This window comes from Triplophysa dalaica, chromosome 10, assembly GCF_015846415.1.
Source record: "Triplophysa dalaica isolate WHDGS20190420 chromosome 10, ASM1584641v1, whole genome shotgun sequence".
In the NCBI taxonomy this organism is placed as follows: Eukaryota; Metazoa; Chordata; class Actinopteri; order Cypriniformes; family Nemacheilidae; genus Triplophysa; species Triplophysa dalaica.
The window spans coordinates 8,655,513-8,679,238 of NC_079551.1; the positions used below are offsets into that span (position 1 = coordinate 8,655,513).

Genomic DNA, 23,726 nt, shown 5'->3' on the forward strand with positions numbered 1-23,726 from the left:
CTGCACGGGATACCTTTGGTCCTCAATGGCTCAAATAAAAAAAACAATAAAAATGTGCAAGCAATACATTTCTGGAGGTGTTGTAAACTTAAGTCACATTTTTACTTATTGTTCTAAAAGAGATATTTTGAGAAATGTCACAGTGGTGTTGTGTTCATGCAATGGATGTCAATGGGGGTCCAATGTTGTTTGGTTACCGACATTCTTAAAAATATCTTCCTTCGTGTTCTGCCGAAGAAACAGTCATACAGGTTTGGAATGACGCGAATGGGGGGTATTTTAATTTTTAAGTAAACTGTCAATTTAAAAAACGAAAAATATCTAACTAATTTCTGCGTTTCAAAATTGTTACATAAAATCATATCCATTTTATTTAGGTTTTTATTATTTAGATGTGATATACACACAATAACAATGCCTTTTATGTAGAGAATTATTCTCTTACACATCTGTAGGCATTTATGCATCCCTACAAAATATACACAACACACACAAACACAATAAATGCACATGGGGTTGAAACTGTAAAACTGCAACTCTGTGATTCTAAAGTTTGCAGTTCATGCTGCAAATATTTTTCGCATTATAAGATTTGTTTGATATGATTTCAGCAAACACGCTCACTTTCTAAACAAATAAAAACACCAAAAACATTATTTTTATAATATTATAAAATAAATGAACAGCATACAGGGTTATCTATTAGTGAGAGTAGATAAAAGTAAAAAATATATATTTTTGTCTTCTGTCTTAGAACTGAATGTCCAGAATCTGCTCTGTTCATTTGCATTAAAAAAAAACCTGTAACAGTCATTGCACAACTCTACTCTTAACACAGAGGGAATGTTGTAAAATAAAATGTAAAATATAAGTTAAACAGAAAAAGATGACATAATCTCTTCTTTAGGAGGATTATAAATTGCACATTAAAGCTGTTTTAACCAGCTTGTGATATAAAATGTTTTAGATATGTTACAAATCTGTGGATCTTCTAAGATTTATTATTTTGCAAATGCATTTTTCATGGTGTAATTAAATATATCAATGTAAAAACAATAATTTAGCTATACACAGGAGGAGTAAAATAAGAAGTCTTTTTCAACTTTAAACTTGAATGCAATTTACATTTTTAACTGGCCAACAACCCCAGGGCATGTTTTTAAAGTGAATGTTTATGTTTATGGATAGTCTCGACTATACATTACAGGGTTCAAGGGGTCAATATATGTCCGGTAAATGGGAATGTTCACGGTCCCAATAGCCGTTGGAGAACAGCCAGTCCTGAGAGCCATTGTGTGGATTCGGACCCTGATGAAACCACCTGTTACGAACACAGAAAAGGTTAAATTTAGCGAACACAAAAACAATAAGAATCCATTCTCAAAAGCATGATTTTGAGAATATTTTGTAAAGCTATAGTTAATGATAATGTGATCATTCTGGCTTTGATGTGTAATTTGTTCAACAGCTAGAAAAGAAAGGTGATCCCAACAATGTTGTTCATTTGTATCATAAGGATTATTTTCGATCATTTACACTAAATTTGGAAAGAATTACAACACAACCGCTTTGTTTTGTTGCGTCGCTTGCTTGTTGTCTCTCACACAGAGAACCATGAGAAAATATTTGTTTGACCTCCATTCACACGGTCTCTTTATTTAAAGAGTTTGTTTCCAAAATGAGCTACATTTTTAAATAATTATTTTTATGATTTTATTGTGTTTTATTGTGTTAGTTAGCTGTATTTTTGTAGTTATTTTGGCTTAAATCAAAACAAAAACTGCAGTTTGATTTATATTAATTGGAATGCACAATAAAAAAAAATATTTTTGAAAAAAATTAACTTTTTATTTCGTTCAACAGATTCGGCTGAGCATTTGGCTGCAATACTTGAACCGGGTGTACAGTTTCGTCCCAATCACAACCTACGCCACGCAGTAGAAGGCCACAGAGCTCTGTTTACATCGTCTTGTTCCACATTAAATATACATCATCGGAGCGGACAATAAAACACACTCCTATTCACAAACATAGGCAAACTGAGAATTTACAAATAATTTCTAACAGACTTTCTGCAGCAGAACACGAAAGAAGATATTGTGAAGTAAGCAAACAACACAGGCCTCCATTGACTTCCATTATATGGACACAAAATCACATAGAAATTTCTCAAAAAATTCATTGGGTTCTACAGAAGCTGAGGAGTCAATAGTAATAAATATGTGACCCTGGACAACAAAACCACTCTTATGGGTCAATTTTTCAAAATTGACATTTTTACATTTTCTGAAAGCTGACTAATTAAGCTTTCTATTGATGTATGAGTTGTTAAGGATAGGACAATATATGGTGGAGATACAGACGTTTATAACTCTGGAATCTGAGGGAGCTAAAAAATCTAAACATTGAGGAAATTTGCCTTTGAAGTTGTCCATCCGAGGTGCTGTAGCAGACCATCCACTCACAAAAATATCGTTTTTAAGTATTTAGGGTAGGAAATTTACAAAATATCTTTATGGAACATGAACTTTAATTAATACCCTAATAATTTTGGGAATAAAAGAAAAATGGATCATCATGTATTTCTGGCTTTTACTAAACAGTTCCCGTGCTACTTAAGACTGGTTTTGTGATCCAGATTCACATATTTAAAAAAATAACATAAGCAGTTACATAAATAGACAAAGCAATAAAGCAAGTGTCAAACCTGGGGCCGGATGCAACGTTTCTGCTCGCCCAGACAGTCAAAAGGCAAAAGAAACGGATAGGGGAAAAAATTAACCACGATTAGCAGTTAGTCAATTGTGCCATAAAAGCAATAACTGAAGTAAATATGGTATTTAAGAAGTAACCATGTTAAATGCTTGGTAAGAAGTGTGAACAGCGTAATGAATGTGTACAATACAGTAAAACAGTAGGCAACTGAAATCCCTCTGTACCTCGTCTTCCACTCTTCATCTGACTTTGATCGACTCTTCCGAGCGGCTCTCTGCTTCTCCTCCAACCTCTTCTTCTCCTCACTGGCCAAATCTGATATCCCAAGAAAAGAAATGTAGTAAGTTTTCCTCCAAATCGAACCTCTAATAGCACTAAAATAATACGAAAAACACAAACACACCAATATTTCCGTTCTCCATTGCTCTTATGTCGGGTCTCAATCTGCTGTCCGTTTTAGGAATCACGTCTTCTATCTCTTTGTCCAGCTCGTTGAGTTGCATTGCGAATGTTGTGAAGTTGTACATCTTTGACATGTGCAAACAAACCCATAATACAGATGACAAGACCTTGAGACTAAACTGCCATTGGTTGCTGTGTTTTATGTGTTTTTTAGCTTTCTAGAACTAACCTGGGTGGAGTTGGCAGGTCGTGGTGCTATTCTCCACAGCAACTGACTGCCTGGAATCACCTCCAGCGAATCTCCGCCTGGTTGAAGTGTTTCTTCAGAGTCTGCAACAGATGCCTACCGAATACAAAAAAAATTCATCAGTACACCATTCTGATAAACGGAGTAAATCAGATTCCAAGGATTTAAAGGAACAGTTCACCCAAAAATACCAATTCAGTCATCATTTATTCACCACCTGTATATTTATTCTTTTTTGAGAGTCATATACAGGAACACAAGAGGAGATATTTTGAGACATTTTTTAGTGTTTTTTTGTCCATATGATGGAAGTCGATGGGGGTCAATGTTGTTTGGCTACCGACGCTCTTCGAAATAACTTATTTTGTGTTCTGCAGAAGAAAGAAAGTTATACTGTTTTGAAATTACAGAAGGGTGCATACATAATGTACAAAATACCTGTTTACTGCTTTTTTTCTCCTCTGATGATTTTTTATTGTTCTTTCGGTGAGCTTCGAACGTAGCCGGGTCGATTATGTACATGCACTCCGTCCATTTCCCATAAAGCAAGTTCACTTTCTTTTTGCTGCGTGGAACAAACAAACACATCAAATAAAGCAGTGATGTGACATCTGTGACAAGCAAAAAGATATATGAACATTTACCATGGAAGTTATGCTAAAAAAAACACTCACCTCTTGTCCAGGATGTAGCCTTCAACCTTGTGTAATTCTTTCCCAAAAAGACCACAAGGTTTGAAATTCAGGCAACATTTTTCGCCGGTCCTGTTTGATAAGATCAATAAATAGAGCTTAAGTCTTCAATCACTGTCTACCCTTTAAGGGGATAGTTCTCCCCAAAATAACAATTCCTTCATCATTAAGGGGTGATGCACATTTCGCGTCTAAAGCCTTAAATGCCAGCAGCGGCGCTTTCTCAAGGGAAATGACCCGCGGTGCGCGCATGGCACTTTGAAAACTTAAGCTAGTTCTATCTAGCGCCGACACGCCTAGAAAAATGTGTACCCGCTCCGCATTTGCGTGCGGTTGCCTAGTATCAACATTTAAATGAACAAACTTGTGCACGCGATAGACACAAATGTGAATGGGCTCTTATTCACCTGTATGAGTTTCTATCTTCTGCAGAACACAAAAGAAGATTTTTGAAGAATGTTGGTAACCAAACAACACTGAACCCCATTGATGTCCATTGTTTGAACACAAAACAACTGAGACATTTCTCATAATATCTGTGTTTCACAGAAGATAGAGTCACATACAGATTTCGAACCACATGATGGTAAATAAAACTGTACCTGTGGTTAATAACCTCCACATTCCCATACTGTTCGATCCACAGCTGTCCCACGATGATGTTGTGGACACAACACGTGGGGTTTATCCACGTGTACGCCTCATTATGCCTGTAGTGAGTTTCTGTTACTCAGACACATTAACCATGACATTATGACAATATTCCACCAATCAGTGCTTACTTTGGAAGTTCTAGAGTGATGATGCCCCTTGGCTCCGCCTCCACGCTCTTTCCCCAGAACTTCAGTTTTGGGTAGATGGAACCATGGAACACAAAGTCCTTCTGCAAACCCTCAGCGTGGAAAGCGCTTATAGGCGGATGGTGACTCACCTGTTCCGAAATCAACCGGAAACCGAGATCATCCCTGCGGGTTGAGAAAGAACATGACCTCAAGTTTTTGTGTTTGCAATCATTGTAGTTGAGTGGATGGAGAGGGATTTTTTTACCTGACTAACTCATATGTTTCTCCTAGAAGAGGGTTGAAGGGTTTTCCCGTCCGATCCCACTGAGACGCCACGGCCGAGACGGCAAACGCTGCCACACACTGAACACAAAAACATGTAGAACACAAAAGAAGATATTTTGAAGAATGTTGGTAACGAAACAACATTGACCCCCATTGCCTTCCATTGAATGGAAACACGACACCAAACAGACATTTTTCAAGGTAGCTTCATTTGGCTTCCGCAGAAAAAAAAAGAGGGCGAATAAATAATGAAAGAATTTGTATTTTTGGGTGAGCGATCTTTAAACGTACCTTCATTCTTTCTATAGAATCGTCTGATACATTAGCCTGGTGGATGAGATATGTGTGCTCCATGTATTCTGCAAGCCTTTGCAGAAAGCTCAGCGGCTCATTAAAAATGACAGGCATGGTGATCTTAGACAGCTCCTGAAATAGAGAAAGATATAGAATAAGTGAACTTTTAAAATATATTTTGAAGTAAATGTTTACAAAATGAATAAGTATCTCACCATCCCAATGCATTTCCTCAGAATGGTCCAAATACTGAAGTCATTTCTAGAGAACATGGGCGCCGGTAAACTTGTCCTGCGCAGGAATAACAGCAAAACATAATATCATATGAGTAAAGTATGTCATTTCCAAGAAAGAAAACTGAACAGCTGTATCCATGGTAACTGGAAAGGTGGACACAGAGATGCAACATGTCTAGACTGGTGTGATCAGTCGGGTAACAGAAGCTTTATGTCTTATTCAGCAAACCAGGGCCGACGCCCGATCAATTTCAGACACTGAAACCTGTTTTTTATGTTACACATGCTACATGTTAACAACATGACAGAGAAATGTGACTCATGCAAAAACATGGTCATTTTGCAAGAAAGTTAGTTGTACTCGAAGGAGAGACCACGTATTATGAACAAATATTATACAAAATATTTACAAAAATAAAATAGCGATGCAAATTTTAATCAAAATAATTTAAGTACTTTTTTACCTAGTTTTTTTCTCAGTACAAAATTACGAAATAATGTACAAAAAGCATTTAGTTTGGAAAAATCTTTGGCATTTGACGCAAAGTCTGTCAACTCTCCGTCATTAGCCGTCGGTCAACGTGCCGAGCCTTAAAAGTTCAAATTACAGCGTTAAACTCGGCTACCTCATCAATCTTTTACACTTTCATTATGTGCGCCTCTTCTGGCCTCGGATCGCTAAATTATTTACCACAAACAAAAACAAAACACAAGATGAGAGATGCAAAAAAATGGACAAATAACAAAAAAAATCTTGTTTTGCTTATTTAAAAAAATGTATACACTTGTTTATACTATATTTATCTTATTCCAACTTAACCTTTAAAAATATTTTGCTAACACTTATAAGAAGAATTCATCACAGTCAACACAAACTTGTTAATTCGAAAAAGTTGTTTCATTTGTTTACTCTTTCTTAAAAGTATAATTACACAATTATAAAGTATGCCCACCTGTGTTTCTTCATTCCATTAACCTGGGACCCTTCGTCATCCTCCTCACCGCGGCAATCTTTCATGGACATCCTGCTGTCGAGACGACTCCGGACGCTGCAGAAGTGCTTCACGTCTTCCTCGTCTTCGTTCGAGTGGCCAGCTGTCTCAAATCCGCTCACCACAGGCTCTGAGTCCGAATCTGCGAAGACCAAACACAAACAGACATGATTTGGGGACAATGAGAGTCCGACCGCAAAAAGCTACTGGAGGAAACCTGAGCCAGGGATCAGATGGCATTTGATGAAGGCACATAGTCGGAAGTGACTGGACACATCGGAGAATAAGGTGTCTTACTTTTATAAAACACATTGTGAAGATTTACCTTTTACTAAACTAGCAAATCCATCGTAAGCTCTCATGTGTTATGAATTTGTTTAAGCTGCAATCTGGAAGTTTATGTTTATTCGTTAAAAATAGTTATTACAATTTTTATTTCATAAATTTGAGATCGGGTACGATTTTGCAGAAAGTGTCAATTTGACTTCAACTCACGTAAAAAGTACATAAAGTAACTTAATTTGATCAATTTTATGTTTCAAACAGAGATGGCGATAAATACAAGCATTAAATGCGACTGACCAGAAAGAGCGTCATAAAATTCATCTTCGCTGAGGGCGTTGCGGGGAGACGATCCGTTGACAAGCGACTGCTCCAACCCGTGATGTTCTGTAGCCAACGTCTGCAGAGCCTCCGACAGGATTTTATTCTTTTCCACCTCATGTTCCAGTTTAAAACTGCGCGCCTGGACGGACATTTACATTACACTCATGCATTGGAAGATGCTTTTGTTTAAAGTTCGATTTCTCATCATTTATTCACCCTCATGTCGTGTATGTGACTCTGTCTTGTGTGGAACACAAAAGAAGATATTTCGAGAAAAGTCTCCTTGGTTTTGTGTCCATACAATGGAAGTCAATGGGGGCCGATGTTGTTTGCTTACCAACGCTCTTCAAAATATCTTCTTTTGTGTCCTGCAGAAGAAAGAAAGTCATACAGGTTTGGATGCAAAGACATGATGGTGTTTCACATACCCCTTCCTGTTTTGAAAAAAGTCCCAGGCAATGGTCCAATGAGAAGCAGGTTTCACTGGAGGCTTCACACACTTCTTTAAGCTTCTGAACAATTGCGGAAGGAAACCCTGCAGCAAAAACGCATGTAACTTTTACATATCACGTGATTCAGCCAATCAGATTCATTAGTTTGAGTAACTAAAATATAAAGGCCTCACGTTCTGCGAGTCCGTCTTCCTTAACCAAAGACAGAAGGGTCAACACCTCCATCTCCAGCTTTTGATGACAGGACTCGGCTCGCTGTGACAAAGAGGAACACAGAAAAAAATAGTGAAAGGTTATGACTGTTAAGAGTAAGGGTTAGTCAATGAAACCACTTCCTGTGGATGTAAAGAAAACAGGAAGTCCTTTTCCTTCCATTGCAGGAATATGAAAGCACTATCTTAACACAAATAAACCACGGCCAGGATAGATAGTATCATCACATGACGATGGTTTCAGATAAACTGCCGCTTATTCCCACACACAAGAAGAAAAGAGAGAGTACATGCATTTAATCATCTGATGTGATCTTTAAAATACAGATACACCATGACCTCTCACCTGAAGCGATTCAGAAAGATCGCCCAAAGGCACGCCACGATCCTCCTCTTCCTCGCTGTCTGAATCCTGAGAGCAGTAATGTGTGCTGAAGGCTGAATGCTCCTCGATGGCCTCCAGCCATTTCTGAAAAGAAAATACACAAAAAAAATGAATGTGTTAAAAATGTATGCAGACATGGAGGGAAATGTTACAATTGCAGATTTAAAGGTTTAGTGTATGAAATTTACAGCATCAAGTGGTGAGCTTGCGAAATGCAATGAATGGCTCACTCCATCCCTCCCTTTTGAAGCACAACGGTGCACAAGACTAAGATGTCGTCAAGTTTTATCGTAACGTATTTACGAAATGCGCTCTGTAGAGCTGTTTGTCCTGTTAGGGCAACTGTAGAAACAACATGGTAAATTCCATATAAAGGGACCCGCAGTATTTGTAGATAGAAATAGCTCATTCTTAGTAAATAAACATAATGCTTCATTATGAAAGTATCTATACACCTCTGAAGACATAGTTACGTGTATTATATTGCATTTATGTCAATAAATCCCCCCCAAAAATTACACACTAGACCTTTAAGAGCCACTTTACACCTGTAAAATTTTACTTCATATGTTCAAAAACGTATTATTTATGTATGTTTATATATGTGTATGTTTATTACATGGGTGATTATGTGCACAAATGTTGAAACAAAAATGGGTTGTAAACAAAGGACGGAAAAAAAGTGTGAGAAGGAATTTTACTTTTCTTGTGGCTTCTGGATCGCCCTTCCGGGAAACTTTGAAATTGTGAAGGCTGTCGTCGAAGCACTTGACTGTGAAATAGCAGTTATCTTTCGCCTTAATCTGAAAGTTGGACAGAAAAAGGAGTTTGACAGATCCTGTTAACAATTCTTATCTCGAAACATGATCCAGCATCTAATCTGACATCACATGATTCTCACCATGCATTGAGCCTGTGTTAAGGGCTTGCAACCTTGCCTTTGTGTTTTTGAATCCGCGTCTGACCTTTGGTAACAAGAACATATAAAACAAATATTTACAACAATGTTGTAAAATTTCATCTTTATGTCAAACAAAGCCATTTTGGACTAAATGTATGTGGTGAAAATAGTTAACGACTTAAAGGGAACAAATAAGAGATAATAAGAGTTGGGTACCCACTGTTTGGGGTACCACGACAAAACTCCATCTTCAAGAACCACCCAATAAGAGCGCCATCCGAAGAATCTCGAGCTCTGAAACAGTGACAATTAGACTTTAAATTGACAAAATAAAACTTTATTTATATTCTGAAATTATTTGAAATGCCTTTTTTGACAACATAAAATATAATTTACATTAACTCTAAACATTCATTATCTTCTAATCTGCTCCCATTTAAGATTTCTTTGAGAAAAGTGATTTTTACCTTCCAAAGTGTTCCTTCAAATGTTTCAACGTGTCGCGTTATGCCCTGCAGAATAAGTATTGAAAAAAAAATCATACAACAAAGTTATTAGATGTAACACGTGCATGTTTGTCATGTTAATTGCTTAAAGGAATCTTTTGCATTCAAAATAAAAATTCTGTCATTATTTAAATGCCCTTTTGTCATTTCAAACCCGTATGGCTTTCAATCTTCTGCAGAACACAAAAGAAGATATTTTGAAAAATGTTGGAAACAGAAAACCATTGGTCCCCCTTGACTTGCATTGGATTTGTGTACATGCAATAGAAGTCAAAAGGGACCAATGGTTTCCGGTTACCAACATTTTTCAAAATATCCTAATTTAAGATTTAACACAGGGTGAATGATGACATTATTGTCATTTTGAAGGTGAACTATCCCTTTAATGGTATTTCTGAAATGTTACTTGACATGCATTTGTGACAGGATGTTATGGCATGATTGCGTTATAACAACGAACGTACTTTCATAACATTGCCCGTAATGATCTGCTTAATTTCTGCATCGCTAGCCAGGTCAAAAACTATCTGATCTGAAAAAAAAACATTGCATCAGTTTTACATGCTACATTATATAATCTTGAATAATAAAATTGAGAATATAGCAGTAAAAAAAATGTCAAACAAAAAAACTAACAAAGCAGATTAAAGGCTGATTAAATGGTTCAATTCGGCTCTGATTACCGTTTTTGTTTTTGATGTATGGGTCAGCACAGTGCTGTAAAAGTTTGATGGCACATTGCTTCTGACCCCTGTAGGCGGCGCAGTGCAGCGGTGTGTTTCCCAGCAGGTCTGTGCAGTTTATGTTAGGCGGTTTCTTCATGTTTAACTGCATAGGTCATGAGAATTACAAGGTCAGACTTAAAAAACAATTCATCCAAAAATATGCCATTCAGAACACAAAAGAATTGAAGATTAGTAACCAAACAACACTCGCCCCCATTGACTTCCATTGTTTGGACACAAAACCACCAAGACATTTCTCAATTTTTTTTTTTTGTTTGTGCTTGTTTATCTGGACATCACAGAACAACAATATGCTAATGCTAATGCTAATCAGAGACGGGGTGTATTTTTTGGTAGTGCCTTGTTTGTTTTTTACTCGCAATGTTTCTGAGAGATTTCAAGTATTTATGCAAAACTTAAATGCAGTAAATGCAATATTTGCTCAACGTCCAGGAATGCAAGACTTTCACAAGGGGATTAACATTTGGTAAGCACTGGCCACTGACAAAGTAAAACAAGAAGTGGTCTACAGTGGTAAAAAAAAATTCTTTACTAGAAACCATTATATTTCTAGCCTGCAGATAAGTATATATATATTTTTTTTTAAATGAAAACTTCTTAAGGCTGTTCACCCAAAGAGACAGTTCACCCAAAAATTTTAATTCTGTCATCATTTATTCACCCTCATGTCATTTCAAACCTTTATGACTGTCTTTTTTTTCCGCAGGAAACTAAAGAAGATATTTTGAAGAAAGTTGGTAACCGAACAGCACTGGCCCCCATTGACTTCTATTGTATTGACACAAAACCAAAGTGAATGGGGGCCAGTTAACAACATTCTTCAAAATATCTTCTTTTGTCTTATGCGGAAGAAAGAAAGTCATATAGGTTTGAAATGACAAGAGGGTAAATAAATGATGACAGATTGTTTTTTTTTTGAGTACACTACCACTTTAAGTAGTTTTTGAGACAGTTACCAGTCTGGTCAGAGTAGCTAATGCTCCTTCCCGAGCAGCTTCTAATAACTGCTCCTCTTGTTTCCTTTCCAATGTTCTTTCGGCAGCTAGAATATAAAAAGCATTCATCAGATCTATTTAAAGTACACTCACAACAAAAACAGTCGCCTGTAAAAACTGGAGGTTCAAAGAAATAACAGAAATAGTCCAACATGAGTCAGATATGAATGCTTACCCTCCAGCATGCTTTTGATCTCAGCGCTCTCTGTGACGTCTTTCGGGATCTCAGCGTTGCCATTGATGACAGAAGCACAAGCGTCATGCTGAAGAAGCAGCATCACAACTTCCTACACAACACAAACAACATCAGCAGCTAGAATTCAATCATTATTCAGGGAAAGCATCATCAAAATGCTCCATGGGTTTTTTAGCACATATTACCTTTCTCCCGGTGAATGCTGCTTTATGGAGGGGCGTATCTCCAACGTTATTTGGCAAATTGGCATCTGCTCCGGCCTATGAGAAGGATAAAAGAGCAAGAATTTGAACCACAACCCCAAAGTGTGCCTTTAAATATACATTTGGTGTGAAAAGACACTGATCTCTATAGCTAGTCAAAAAGCTATAGATGATAAAACCAAACATGTGGTGAAGAAAATCTAAGATTAACATTACACATATGCATTTAACATGCACTTTAAGTAGCAGTTGAGCTACAGGAACACCTTTTTACCTTCAATAACACCTCGACCACATCTCGGTGTCCAAAATAACAAGCGAGATGAAGAGGCGTCCAGCCGTGGTTAGATTTGCTCTTGCCTAAAACAATACGATTCCACAGCTATTAGAAACTCTCATGTCCTTATCTAGAAATACATGAGAGGTCAATTGAAACACAAACTATGATGTGTCTTACCTTTGCAGTTGATGTCAATTTTGGCCTCTTCTTTAATCTTGGACAACAAAAGCCTTTGGATACCCTCTAGGTTCCCGTTTCTGGCATCCCTGAGGAAAAGCTCCTCCGGGTCCAGTTCCTCCATGACTTTGTGAACAAAATACATAATATTTAAATAAACAAAAAACAATAATGTACACAGAATAGAAAGACATGTTAACTGTAAACAAGATAAATGAAAGTTTATTTGAATATGTACAGTATGTCACAAATATTATCAACTGAGGAATATTTTATTCTAGAGGGCATTTATTTGATAGAAAATCTGTCATCAATATGTTTGCTCCATTTTCCCAAAAGAAAAATACATTTTCATTGTGTATCAGATAAATATGATTTATGTCCATCTTAAGAACCGAAGCCTAAAAGCCACATATCTCAAACTTTGATTTTCTGGGACCTCTACATTTTACTCTTTGGGAAATATGTTTGGTGGTACGCCCAGTGAATGTCAAAAGTTTAAACCTTGTTTGAGCGCCAGACAGTATTTGGCCTGTCAACCAACACGAATGAAAAAGAACGTTACTATATTTCAGTCAGACAAATTTACCATTCGTAACCCATTTTTGATGAATAAATCATGAGAAATGTTAATATTTCTGACACACAAAAACCAATGAACAATATATATAAAGGTCTAAACAATATGCACGCTTTCAAAAAATGTATATATATATATGCACACAATTCAAAATACAACAAATAATTTTCACCAATAAAGTTAAAGCAACTGAGGATGCTTACTGTAACGAAAACACTAAACCAAAAAATTCAAAGATAAACGTCCAACTCAAAACATTCAAGACATCAATTCACAAAAAAATATCTAATTTAATTTAAGAATTCACAATTCACAATTTGTTCTCACAAAAAAATCCCTTTAAACAAGCTTCAAATTGCCCTTATAAACAAGAAATAGTGTGTTCACAAATTCCGAGGTTTCACAGATTCCTACACTTCAAAAATGTTCATGTTCACAATATAGCAGATTTCATATTAGCAATGCACATCGTACACGCAAACACATTTACCACAATGGTCAAATTCACAGTTCAAAATTCAAATACCCCACGTTGGGCGCCAATATGCCATATTTCCTTTGTGGTGGTAAAGAAGCAGAAAGATCAATTCTATGAAACTACCATCTTGTGATGTTTGTGTTTTAATCAGAGAAAAATGACGTCAAGCGTAAAACAGCACATTATTTCCCTTTGACATCCATGAATATCCATGCAATGACATCTATATGAAATATCCTAATTACATCCTTGAAACATAAATGATCAATATAGCAAAACTAATTTTTGACATTATGAATCATCTCAAACAAAGCAAAACATCATTTTGTTTGAGAAACAGAACCATCTAAACATGATTTACTGTATATGTAGATTAACAACAATGTAAGAAGTTAATAGTAGACTATATTAGTAAAGTAATACAGCTCCCTTTGTGTGAAATGTAGGTCAATACCCTGAAAAGAACAAGAGGGTGTAGAGACATCGCAAAGGAAAGAAACTTGTTGATAATAAGTGCTAATAAATGTTAAGAATTGTATCTTTTTTATACACCATGTTTTATTGCTGACTATCTGAGTGTGGAGGTAATGTAACAGTAAACATTTGAATCAGATATACAACATTTGTGTGTCCGAGGCTAGATCAAATTTCCAAAAGCTATAAGTTTCAATGAAGATTTCATGTAGTTTGTTTGTTTGATATTCTCCCCGTTGTTATATTTTTATTATTATAAATATTCTTGTTTTGTTAGTCATTCATGTATTATATGTTGATTTCAATAATAAAAAAGTTAATGTAGATGTCAATCATTTCCTGAAAAGATCTAAAGATCCAAGTAAACTGTTACAAACTTCTCGCTGCATAACAAGCAGGATGGTTCACCAACTTGATAAACCTGCTTGAATCAGATTGCTTCGTACCAATGATCTGGTGAGAGTCTTTGAGGTTGTCATTCTTAGACAACACACAAATACACAACTGACACGTCTGAAAATTCCACAGAGATAAAATAGATTCAATACATTGACTGTTTCGGTTTATTTAGGTCAGAAGATTGCTGAGGGTTTATCACTTTTCTCCCCTCACTTTGACATGAGCTGCAGACCAAGACAGCAAGACATCAATGTGAGGACTACCCTATACAGTACAAGTTCAATTAAATAATAATAATAAATAATTTAATATAACGTACACGGCACATATAACACATACACACCAATATAAAAATGAAAAATAAAAAACAACGTTATTTTACTCCACAGCAATGCATCATGGTAAAGTTTTAAAAACTATTTCAAACATATATTATACAGTTTCAACCTTTATTTAAAAAAAATACTTGCCGATTTCACGTAACGTTAGTTACACAAGGACATGAGTATCCAGTACACACCGTGCAATCCCTGATCCGAAACAAGGATCCGAATTTAACATCCGAAATTAAAAGCTAGTCTTGTATTGTAGTTTTCAGAAAGCATGTGATGTGTCTGTGCACTGTCCTGCACTCTTCCTGTTTGTGTAACACTCGTGTGAGTCTTTCCTAACAGCGCAAACAAGCATTCCGACGTATTATGATGTTGTGTGACTACACACATAGATCATGCGAGTGAAATCAACACAACGCAAACTAGCATCATACGGCAGTATGTAAATAAACAGCTGACTGACGGCTGATCTGATGACGCGTTATTTCCGGTTTTAAAAACGCAACGTAAACAAAACGGTCACGATGAGAATGTGGTTTAAAAAAGCGGTGTATAAAAGAGGTTAAAATATACATAATAATTACATATAGTGATTACAATTGTTAAAAGACCATGCTTAACCACTCCGAATAATACACAAAGAAAAAGCGTAAAAAATTGCATAATAGTTGAAAATGCAATATGACCCATTTTTTGACATTTATATATGTTTAAATAAAATGTGTGTATATTTGCATTTATATTTGAAGGGAATTCAGCTGTTTCATTCATAAATTAGTTTTTCAGTTCGCTTGCTGACAGGTCTCTTATTTTGAAATACCTTGCGGAAGTCATTCGGATCGTCGGTATGGAAGCATCCACTGCGGGCAGCGTGTTAGCACCTTTACCAGGGCGATGTGCTTTTTATGTAGCAAAAAAGAAACGATATTGCAAGATGACTGTTGGGAGAGGAAAAACCTTCTGCGGGGAACATGCAAACGCTGTATGTTTGTTAAAAAAGTATATTACTGTGTCAATTGTTTCTTGTTTGCGATGCACAACTCATCTCACAGTTGCCAAATAAAAACGTTCACGTTTTTATATACTTAGGGTGAAGACACCGAGAAAAAACGAATACCCTGTCCTTTGGACCCCAAACAGTAAGAAAATAACTACCGTCATAAGTTTGGTTTGCATTTTAATGAATGGGTTTTAAAAGTCCATGCAGAGACCATAAAGAGTTATTCAAATACTAAGTTCACGTTACACATCATGAAACTCGTGGTATCTTATACGTTCATGTTGTATGTAAAATAATCTCTTCTTTTTTAAACAGTACTGTATATGAAGACCATTTGACAAACATCTGAAGAAATGCAACTCCAAGGAAAAGCCACAACCTGTAAGTTAGTAATACTTAATCATTTTTTGTATATGAAATATATTATGATTATTAAAATAATCTGGGTCATAACACATCCTACATGAGTCATGACTGTAATACAATACGATAACAAATGTTTTACAATTGTTTGTGTCTTCCTCAGAGATATTATGTGAAGGACATCAATGCTGGGAGCGGAAGTGAAGGCGAAGCAATAGAGGAGGTGAGATCTTGTACATTTGTATTTACCAGCTTTGATATACGTTTATAATAAACGTTATGTTTTTATGTAGATTTCAATCGCTGATCGAACCAAAGAGGAACTGGATGAATTGATTGTGAAACTCAAGACTGCATTACAAGGTATTCAGCTGTCGTCTGGTTTTATTGCATTTGTATAACAGAAAGGTATATTATAGAAAAATCCCTTACTGTTGCCCCCAGGACTGAACACCCAGATTGTTGAAAACACACTTTCACACACTGCTCTGAATGAAGCTTTAAATGATCCCAAAAATGGAGATTCTGCCTTCAAACACCTTAAGCAACAGGTAATCCAGTAATGCAAGCTCTACACAACATTAAAAACTGTTGTTTGTGCTTCTTTTCAAAAATGTTCTGTTTCACAGGCTTCGATTTTAGGAAACATGGAGGCTTTGAAACTGCTCAGCCCAGACAGATGCTACATAGAGTTTGGTGCTGGCAAAGGAAAACTGTCCCACTGGATTCACGTCGCTCTTAAAGCATCTGAAAATGTCCACTTTTTGCTCGTGGAGCGGTCCAGTACTCGTTTCAAGGTGTGATGTCATGAACTTAAAGCTATTCTTTACACACATAAAAACAGGGGGTCATTTTTTGCTCAGAAATTGGGTTTAATTCCAATTTAATCCGTTTTCAAGGTAGACGGCAAACACAAAAATGCTGACTCTACATTTGACAGGCTGCAGGTGGATATACAGCACCTTGATCTGAGTAAGTACACTCCACACTTTCTAAATAAAAATAAATTTCCTTGCTTATTATTGACTTATTACTAAATAAATACTCTTGTATATTTGTTAGATCAAGTTCCCCTCCTGAGAGAAAAAAGACTTTCTGTGGTTGGTGTTGGAAAGCATCTCTGTGGTGCAGCAACAGGTAGACAAACATCCCACAACTTTCGGTAGCAGATATTCTTCATACAAATTCCATTAAGCATCATCTGTTCCTCAACTTAACCCCACAGATCTTGCCCTGCGGTGTTTATTTGAGGGCATACGGAAAGTCGAAGATGAACCTCCAACCAAGCGTGTAAAGCTCCAGCAAGAGGACGGAGCTGGTGATGATACAAAGCCACGTGAAGGTCTTGTCATGTCGGGCATGGCCATCGCTTTGTGCTGCCATCACCGCTGCGACTGGAGACACTATGTTGGAAAAGAGTTCTTCAGACAGCGAGGTCTCGGCCCGAAAGAATTCGCTGCCTTTCAGCGCATGTCGAGCTGGGCTACGTGCGGTATGAGGAAATTCAGCTCCGAGATGCCCGAGCAACTGAATGATCATAAAACAGAAGAGGAAGAAGAGCATGAGATAGATGAAGAATCCATAACAGATACCCTCAACAGGTGAGTGTTTTATCAACCAGTGACTATTTCATTGAGCTTATGATCCTTTGCTGATCTAATGGTTTTTCTTCACGCCCTTGCAGTGTGATGTCGGTCGAATACCGGGAACAGATCGGTCGTCTTTGTAAACTTTTGATCGACCAAGGAAGAGTGCATTACCTCCAGCAAAGAGGATTTGAATCCAGCTTGAAATACTATACAAGCAGAGACGTGTCGTTGGAGAACGTGTTACTAACCGCCATACCCTCATCCAATCAGAAAACAAAAGAATCTATATTGAACACGAACGGCACATGAACCAAACACAATATAGCAATGCTGTATGTTTTATTTTTTATTTGACCAATGTGTATGGATTTCTTTTATGCTAGCTGGAACAGGAACTTAAAAACAGGACATTGACAATAATATACAAACAACATAAACAGCAAAACATTGACCGGGGACAGGCAGGATGGGATATCATAGGGTCGGTACGATGATGTTTGGTTCATAAGAACAGACCAAGCCACAGAAGACAAACCAGCAGACTGAAGCCAGCATGCTAGTCACGAAGACGACGCTAGCTCCGATTCGCCATCCAACGTAATGTTTAGCACCGATGTGAACTTTTGGGATCCTGTAACACATATTTGAGTTGGTCATTAAGGGGGTCTGAAAGCTTTTGTTTTAGTACTGTTTAATTTATTTATGCAATATTTTATTTTAAGCTTCATCTAAAAGTTTGCACACAATACATGTTGAGTATGGCATAACCTCTTTTTCGGGCCTCTTGGATGTAAAAGTGCATGAACTCGCGGCCGAACATCTCCCTGTCATTCTCTTCCTCGTCTAAATCCTCGTTTAAATCAGGAAGTGTCACATCGTATGTCAAAGGGTTGTCTCGAAAATTCACAAACCTGCCAAAAACAGTTTTAGTTAAAAATTTTACAAAAACAAAATAATTTTAATCTTAGAAAAAAATGCAAACACAAACGCATTGCGATGCACAATTGTGAAATATAACTTGCTAAAAGTGTAAAAATGGAAATAAGTTTCTGTTTTTTTTTCAAATACACACATAAATGAAGATTTTAATTGGTTGACAACGACAACTTATTTTCTTTATTTCAGAAATGTAGAAAAACATTGTAGACAGGTGTATTTTAAATAAATACAGAAATAAAAATATATTTTACTAGCCATTGAAGAGAATTTAACTCTATATTAGAGAAATAAAGAAAACATTTTATTTGTTGAAGGCAAACAAATGTCTATATTTTAAGAAATAAAAAAATATTTTATTGATTGACAACGATAAAATGTTTTCTTTACTTACATACAAACAAAAAGAGAAAAATTAGTTGACAATGATAAAATATACAAAAACAATCTAAATAATATAAGGAAAGATTTGATGTGTTGTTATTTAAAAAAGACAAAATGTTTTCTATAATTTAAAAACATACAGAAATGGAGGGGTGCTTGCTAACCTGAGGTAACTCATGCTCTCCATTAGTGGAGGAATGTCTCTTAGTTTATTTTTGCTCAGAACCAGGGTGTCCAGACTTTGCATCCGGCTGATATTGTCTGGCAGATGCTGAAGTTCATTTCTTGGGAGCCAAAGGGTGTGAAGTTTGTCCATTCTACATCAATCCATAAAACGTAATAATTCAGAAAAACCTCTTGGTTTAAAAACATGTGTCAGGAAAAATCTATAGAAGATTGCGACCTGTAGTTGATATTTCACCTGTGAATGTCATCTGGCAACGTCTCCAATCTGTTACTTCCCATGTCTAGCCATTCTAGAGAAGGAAGGCTGACCACACAGTCTGGAATTGTGGTGAATTGATTCATCGAGAGATCCAAATGATACAACTTCTTTAGATTGCTTAACTATGGAAACAATAGATAATTTAAAATAAATTGCATAAGGAGGGTGTGTATTATCATATGAGGAAAATATGGGAATGTAATCTTTATACCTGAGCAGGCAGGTCATCTAAATCATGATTCATTGCCAATTCCAATTTCTCCAGATTTTCACAAGAGCCGATTTCCTCAGGCACATAGTTAACTCTGTTATAGCTCAACAACAGCTCTCGCAACCGAGTAAGTTTACCTTTAAATCACAAAAATGTGGAAAAAAATGTGTGGAAGTTACTTTAAATGTATAACGTAGAGGTCAAGATATACTCATTTAACTGACCTATCTCTTTGGGAATCTCTGTGATTGAATTACGAGATAAATCCAAGACTATAAGACTCTCAAAGGTCGATATGAACTGCGGGATCTTCTGAAGTCCTGTTCGGTGTAGCTGCCATTCCTGGATGTGGGCAAGTTGGGACAGAGCTGCAGGGAGGGTCTGCGGAAAAATACTAGTTGTGAGATTGAAGCACTCAGAAAACCAGATTTCTTAAATTGTGTTCTGCAGAAGAAAGGGTCACAAATAGATTTTGAATGACATGAAGCAGAATAAATGATGATCATGTCTGATCTGTATGACATTGGTCATTGAAAAGCCACTCATCTTAATGTAGTTACTCACAAAATACACATCATTCTACCTTCCATTCTTCTTTCTCAATCCGAAGAATCACACGTCCTTCCTCTGTCACAACTTTTTCCTTTAGCTTGGCCAAAGTTATGCGATCTTCCCAGGCACCGGTCAACCTACATAAAACATTATGATCATGGTTTTTGGCTCCCCAACCTTTCGATCAATTTGCATGAAAATTTACATCCTGATACTGACAACCTTATGTAACTGTCAGATAAGGTTCTGTGATTCATTAAAAAGCATCTTGAGTAGTCAAACTCACAACCTATACGAAACATGTGTCATTAACCACTAAGCCACGTATCTTTATTTTGGGTTAGATTCTACTTGTATTCTTTTACTTCATAACTTGACCATATTTGCAGGGGAAACACATTCTTACAACTGGCAATGTTACTTTCAGGTAAGGTCCCCGTGTGTTCCATAAGATAGAAAGTTCTTTTATGTGTCAAATCCACGGTAAAAAAAATCTGGTTCAACTTAAAAAAAATTGATTACCTGCTGCATTAATATTTTAAGTTCATTCATCTCAACGAGAAATTCATTGTGTTAACTAATATTTTTAAGTTGAACTAACTTAAAATTTCAAGGCAACAGTAACTTGTTCTTTTAAGTTAAACCAACAAAAAAAACTAATTACACTGAAAAAATGGTTTCATTCAACCAATTAAACATTTTAGGCTAAGGATTCACATTTATATTTTATAACTTGAGTCAAGAAAAATAAACCACTTTTCTTTATTACTTTATTTTTCATTGCAAAAGTTATAAAATATCGATGTGAATCCTTACCCTAAATTGTTTTAATTGGTTGAATGAAACCCATTTTTTCAGTGTATTCTTTACATTTTTTCAGCCTGTTATTGCTCAATTTGTTCATCTTAACATGGGGAAACACATCCTGATAGCTGACAATGTTGTTCTCAGCTAATGTCCCCATGTGATCAATAAGAAAACAGTTTGGGCTGGAATGGAATCAAAATAGAGTATGAACTAAGTGGAGGTTGTGCACGTACCTACCAACTGCTTTCTGTCCTCTCTGCTCTTTTTCTTTCTTCAGATCATCTTTGCATTTCTTTATCCTGGTCTCCCAGAGAGATTTGATGGAGTTCACGGTTCCACAGTAGACTGTTACCCCCGTCATGACCATAAAACAACCCTTTATATCACTTTGTACACTATGTGTGTTCGAACACCAAGCAGTCTAAAATACACAAGTATTGCAGAAATAAGACTTTTATCATAACAGTGATACATTTTTACTTCATCATTGTGCAATTAAAATTTAAGATAACATTAAATAAAAACTCTTTATGAATTAGCTTACCAGCTGTCATTGGCTCAAATTATCCTTGCCAAGCATTACATGTTTTCCCCTGGTGGGTTTTATCAACACTGCATTAATGCTCCTCTGATAGTTCCAGTAAGCGTGATGTTAGATGAAATATTTGGCTTTAAAATAATGATCCAGACTGTGTTTGTCATTGGTTTGAAGCAACTGCAGGCCAGGGTCTAAATTTATCCAGAGACAACATGGTGCGGTCACATGTTAAAGTTGGCACATGAGCAGCTGTCCACTTTTGCATACCTCACAAGACCAGATTTTAAGAATAGAGCAACATTTATCTGATTAGCAATGAAGCTTCGGCTTTCAAAAAAATTGTTTATATTTTTTTGGACAACATCTAAAAAGTTTACAATACATCTTACATGCATCACACATTTATGTTAAAAGGCTACGAAATAATCATAAGAAAATTGGATCCAATAATACACTCAAAACACTGTAAAAAAATAAGTTGCCTATTACTCAACTCAAAAAGTTTAATAAACTTAACGAAAAATTAATTATCTAGTATTTTTAAGTTGAATTAACTCAAAATTCTAAGGCAACCAGTTAATTTTCTTAAATTCTTTTTTCAAAGTAGAACCAACAAAAAACAAATAACATGCATTTACAATGAATATGACTTTATTTATCACAGATCAAACATACATTTTCTTAAAATATAACGTAATGTAAAATATTGAAACGCCCATGCTCCCTTCAAAAAGAAAACATTTAACTATCACTGGACTTCTCATGAATTCAATGGGAATTGTATTAATGGAAACTGTAATGGTCTGTGTGAGTGTCAAGTGAAATTTTAATGGTTTAAATGATATTTGTGATAAACATTAGCATTTATTTTATATAAGTATATTTAGCCATTCTCAATGTTGCACTACATCATAACTTCTCCTGCATTTATTATGTCTATGTTAAGAAGTTTAAATCCCTCATGTATTAAATGCTGTATTCTACTCCTAATAAACTGCATACAGAACGCATAACGCAAATAAAGATTTGTTTTTAAAGATATATTCAACAAATGTGTCCGCTGTGGGACTCCACACAGCTCTACTGGCACAATTTAACATTGAATCTTTAATCTGTCCGATGGCCACGTAACAGATGAGTTTATATCGATCGTACAGTAACTTCTTCGCAGACTTCATGACGCAATCGGACAGCTCCTTCGAAATGACCGCGCATGCGCAGCTCTACTCCACCGTCTCCAGTCTTTCGTCGACGATTTGCTTGATCAGCTGGTGTGCCCGCTCGCATGAGAAGCGTCTATCCGGGATGGTCTGATAATGGATGAGCAGCTCGTGTTTGTCGGGGACTGGTTCTCGTATGCTTTCGTCCGAGTTTGTGGTTCTTCTGTGAAAGGGAACCAGTGAGGTTGTGCTGATGTTCCTCTGCGCATCTTCTCTGCGCACGTTTCTTCTGTCGATGCTTGTTTCTTGACGCTTCTTTCGTCTCTCTGGCTGCTTGTTAAATTAAAGAAGAAATGCGTTTAATTTGGTGTGATATATATCATGCCATCAAACTAAACAAAAAACGAATAAATAATAATAACTGTTAAAAAAAGATACTAAACTATTAAATAATAAAAAAGATACTAATAAATAACCTATTTAAAATCATTAGAAAACATCGTTCCCATATGTCAGGAATACGACACAGTAAGCCCAAACCATTACAATTTCCATTAAAACCAATGCAATTGTCATTATAACAATAAATCTCATAAAAGTTCAGTGATGCTTTCTATTATTTTTCTCAGCATGATAAATAAGCCATTAAGCTTTATTTTTAAAGACTGCATTATGTCATGGTTTTGAGTAATAACATAAAACTAAATCTGAGAAAAAAATGGTAGTCCCATTACAATTCACTTGTATTATTTTAGTATTTTATTTGTGCGATTGCACTCAAGTAATTTAATCTAAAAAGTATGATTTGACATAAGTATAGAAACTTACCTGCATGTTCTGCGCCCATAAAACAGATGGCTTGGTTTGAAACTATTTCATTTCTGGATGTAGCAAACACTGGTGGGTTTCAAACTGTGACCAGGCTTGAGGAACAAGCTCCACCTCCCACCGATTCACTGTTTGGCTGGTCTAAAGGCTCGTAAATCCTTAAAGATTCATCTGGCTCTAACACAGAACAAGTCTATCCTTGATTTCCACCATGCAGAGATCAGTTTCTCGGTCTTATTGTGGCACACCGTTATTCAATTGATGGTCAGAATATAAAAGTATACTGTGTAGTATATTTAATCCAGCTTCTGCTGTTATTTTCAATCAAACTGCGTAAAAAAATGTC

General features: G+C 36.2%; 4 protein-coding genes across 7 annotated transcripts; 1 reads left to right on the forward strand and 3 right to left on the reverse strand.

The window, feature by feature from the left end:
- Positions 1–358: 358 nt before the first annotated feature.
- osbpl1a (oxysterol binding protein-like 1A) lies at positions 359–15,036 on the reverse strand. Of its 3 annotated transcripts, none has more exons than XM_056759492.1 (29): positions 14,756–15,036; positions 12,305–12,430; positions 12,122–12,207; positions 11,830–11,904; positions 11,624–11,735; positions 11,410–11,495; positions 10,391–10,535; positions 10,172–10,239; positions 9,669–9,713; positions 9,422–9,495; positions 9,202–9,265; positions 9,002–9,103; positions 8,262–8,384; positions 7,877–7,958; positions 7,680–7,786; positions 7,228–7,390; positions 6,607–6,787; positions 5,633–5,708; positions 5,415–5,549; positions 5,104–5,201; positions 4,839–5,021; positions 4,659–4,766; positions 4,039–4,128; positions 3,803–3,929; positions 3,347–3,460; positions 3,119–3,242; positions 2,940–3,030; positions 2,708–2,728; positions 359–1,321 (listed from the first exon to the last, which is right to left on the reverse strand). In XM_056759492.1, exons 2-29 carry the CDS (start codon positions 12,426–12,428, stop codon positions 1,219–1,221), a joined length of 2,907 nt encoding a protein of 968 aa, XP_056615470.1. In that variant the 5' UTR covers positions 12,429–12,430; positions 14,756–15,036; the 3' UTR covers positions 359–1,218. The 3 variants fall into 3 exon arrangements, with proteins under 3 accessions (XP_056615470.1, XP_056615469.1, XP_056615471.1); XM_056759491.1 differs by having other exon boundaries at positions 14,706–15,036; XM_056759493.1 differs by lacking the exon at positions 2,708–2,728 and having other exon boundaries at positions 14,706–15,036.
- Positions 15,037–15,414: 378 nt separating this feature from the next.
- On the forward strand, positions 15,415–17,840 carry trmt13 (tRNA methyltransferase 13 homolog). The gene is given in 12 exon segments (XM_056758899.1): positions 15,415–15,549; positions 15,657–15,706; positions 15,883–15,896; positions 15,899–15,948; positions 16,094–16,153; positions 16,224–16,293; positions 16,375–16,481; positions 16,560–16,727; positions 16,830–16,902; positions 16,993–17,067; positions 17,156–17,531; positions 17,615–17,840. Coding segments are annotated over 12 exon segments (1,392 nt in total). The 3' UTR covers positions 17,829–17,840.
- A 171-nt stretch (positions 17,841–18,011) lies between these two features.
- On the reverse strand, positions 18,012–21,560 carry lrrc39 (leucine rich repeat containing 39). The gene is made up of 9 exons (XM_056758900.1): positions 21,399–21,560; positions 21,088–21,275; positions 20,079–20,184; positions 19,720–19,876; positions 19,496–19,632; positions 19,261–19,406; positions 19,004–19,156; positions 18,288–18,430; positions 18,012–18,150 (listed from the first exon to the last, which is right to left on the reverse strand). The coding sequence occupies exons 2-9, from the start codon at positions 21,219–21,221 to the stop codon at positions 18,080–18,082; spliced, it is 1,047 nt and encodes a 348-aa protein (XP_056614878.1). The 5' UTR covers positions 21,222–21,275; positions 21,399–21,560; the 3' UTR covers positions 18,012–18,079.
- Positions 21,561–22,573: 1,013 nt separating this feature from the next.
- LOC130430470 (uncharacterized) lies at positions 22,574–23,509 on the reverse strand. 2 transcript variants are annotated; one of them, XM_056759584.1, is made up of 2 exons: positions 23,381–23,509; positions 22,574–22,882 (listed from the first exon to the last, which is right to left on the reverse strand). In XM_056759584.1, the coding sequence occupies exons 1-2, from the start codon at positions 23,384–23,386 to the stop codon at positions 22,616–22,618; spliced, it is 273 nt and encodes a 90-aa protein (XP_056615562.1). In that variant the 5' UTR covers positions 23,387–23,509; the 3' UTR covers positions 22,574–22,615. The 2 variants fall into 2 exon arrangements, with proteins under 2 accessions (XP_056615562.1, XP_056615561.1); XM_056759583.1 differs by having other exon boundaries at positions 22,574–22,885; positions 23,381–23,492.
- Positions 23,510–23,726: the final 217 nt, after the last annotated feature.

Bases quoted from the DNA above. Each gene is read 5' to 3' on its own strand.
- osbpl1a (XM_056759492.1), bottom strand. From the start codon at position 12,428: ATGGAGGAACTGGACCCGGAGGAGCTTTTCCTCAGGGATGCCAGAAAC. The intron at 7,391-7,679 runs GTATGTGAAACA...ATGTCCGTCCAG, and splicing joins TTTTTTCAAAACAGGAAGGG to GCGCGCAGTTTTAAACTGGA. The intron at 6,788-7,227 runs GTCAGTCGCATT...TGGTCTTCGCAG, and splicing joins ATTTTATGACGCTCTTTCTG to ATTCGGACTCAGAGCCTGTG.
- lrrc39 (XM_056758900.1), bottom strand. From the start codon at position 21,221: ATGGTCATGACGGGGGTAACAGTCTACTGTGGAACCGTGAACTCCATC. The intron at 19,157-19,260 runs GTGAAATATCAA...GGATTGATGTAG, and splicing joins TTGCCAGATGACATTCACAG to AATGGACAAACTTCACACCC. The intron at 18,431-19,003 runs GTTAGCAAGCAC...TGTTTTTGGCAG, and splicing joins GAGAGCATGAGTTACCTCAG to GTTTGTGAATTTTCGAGACA.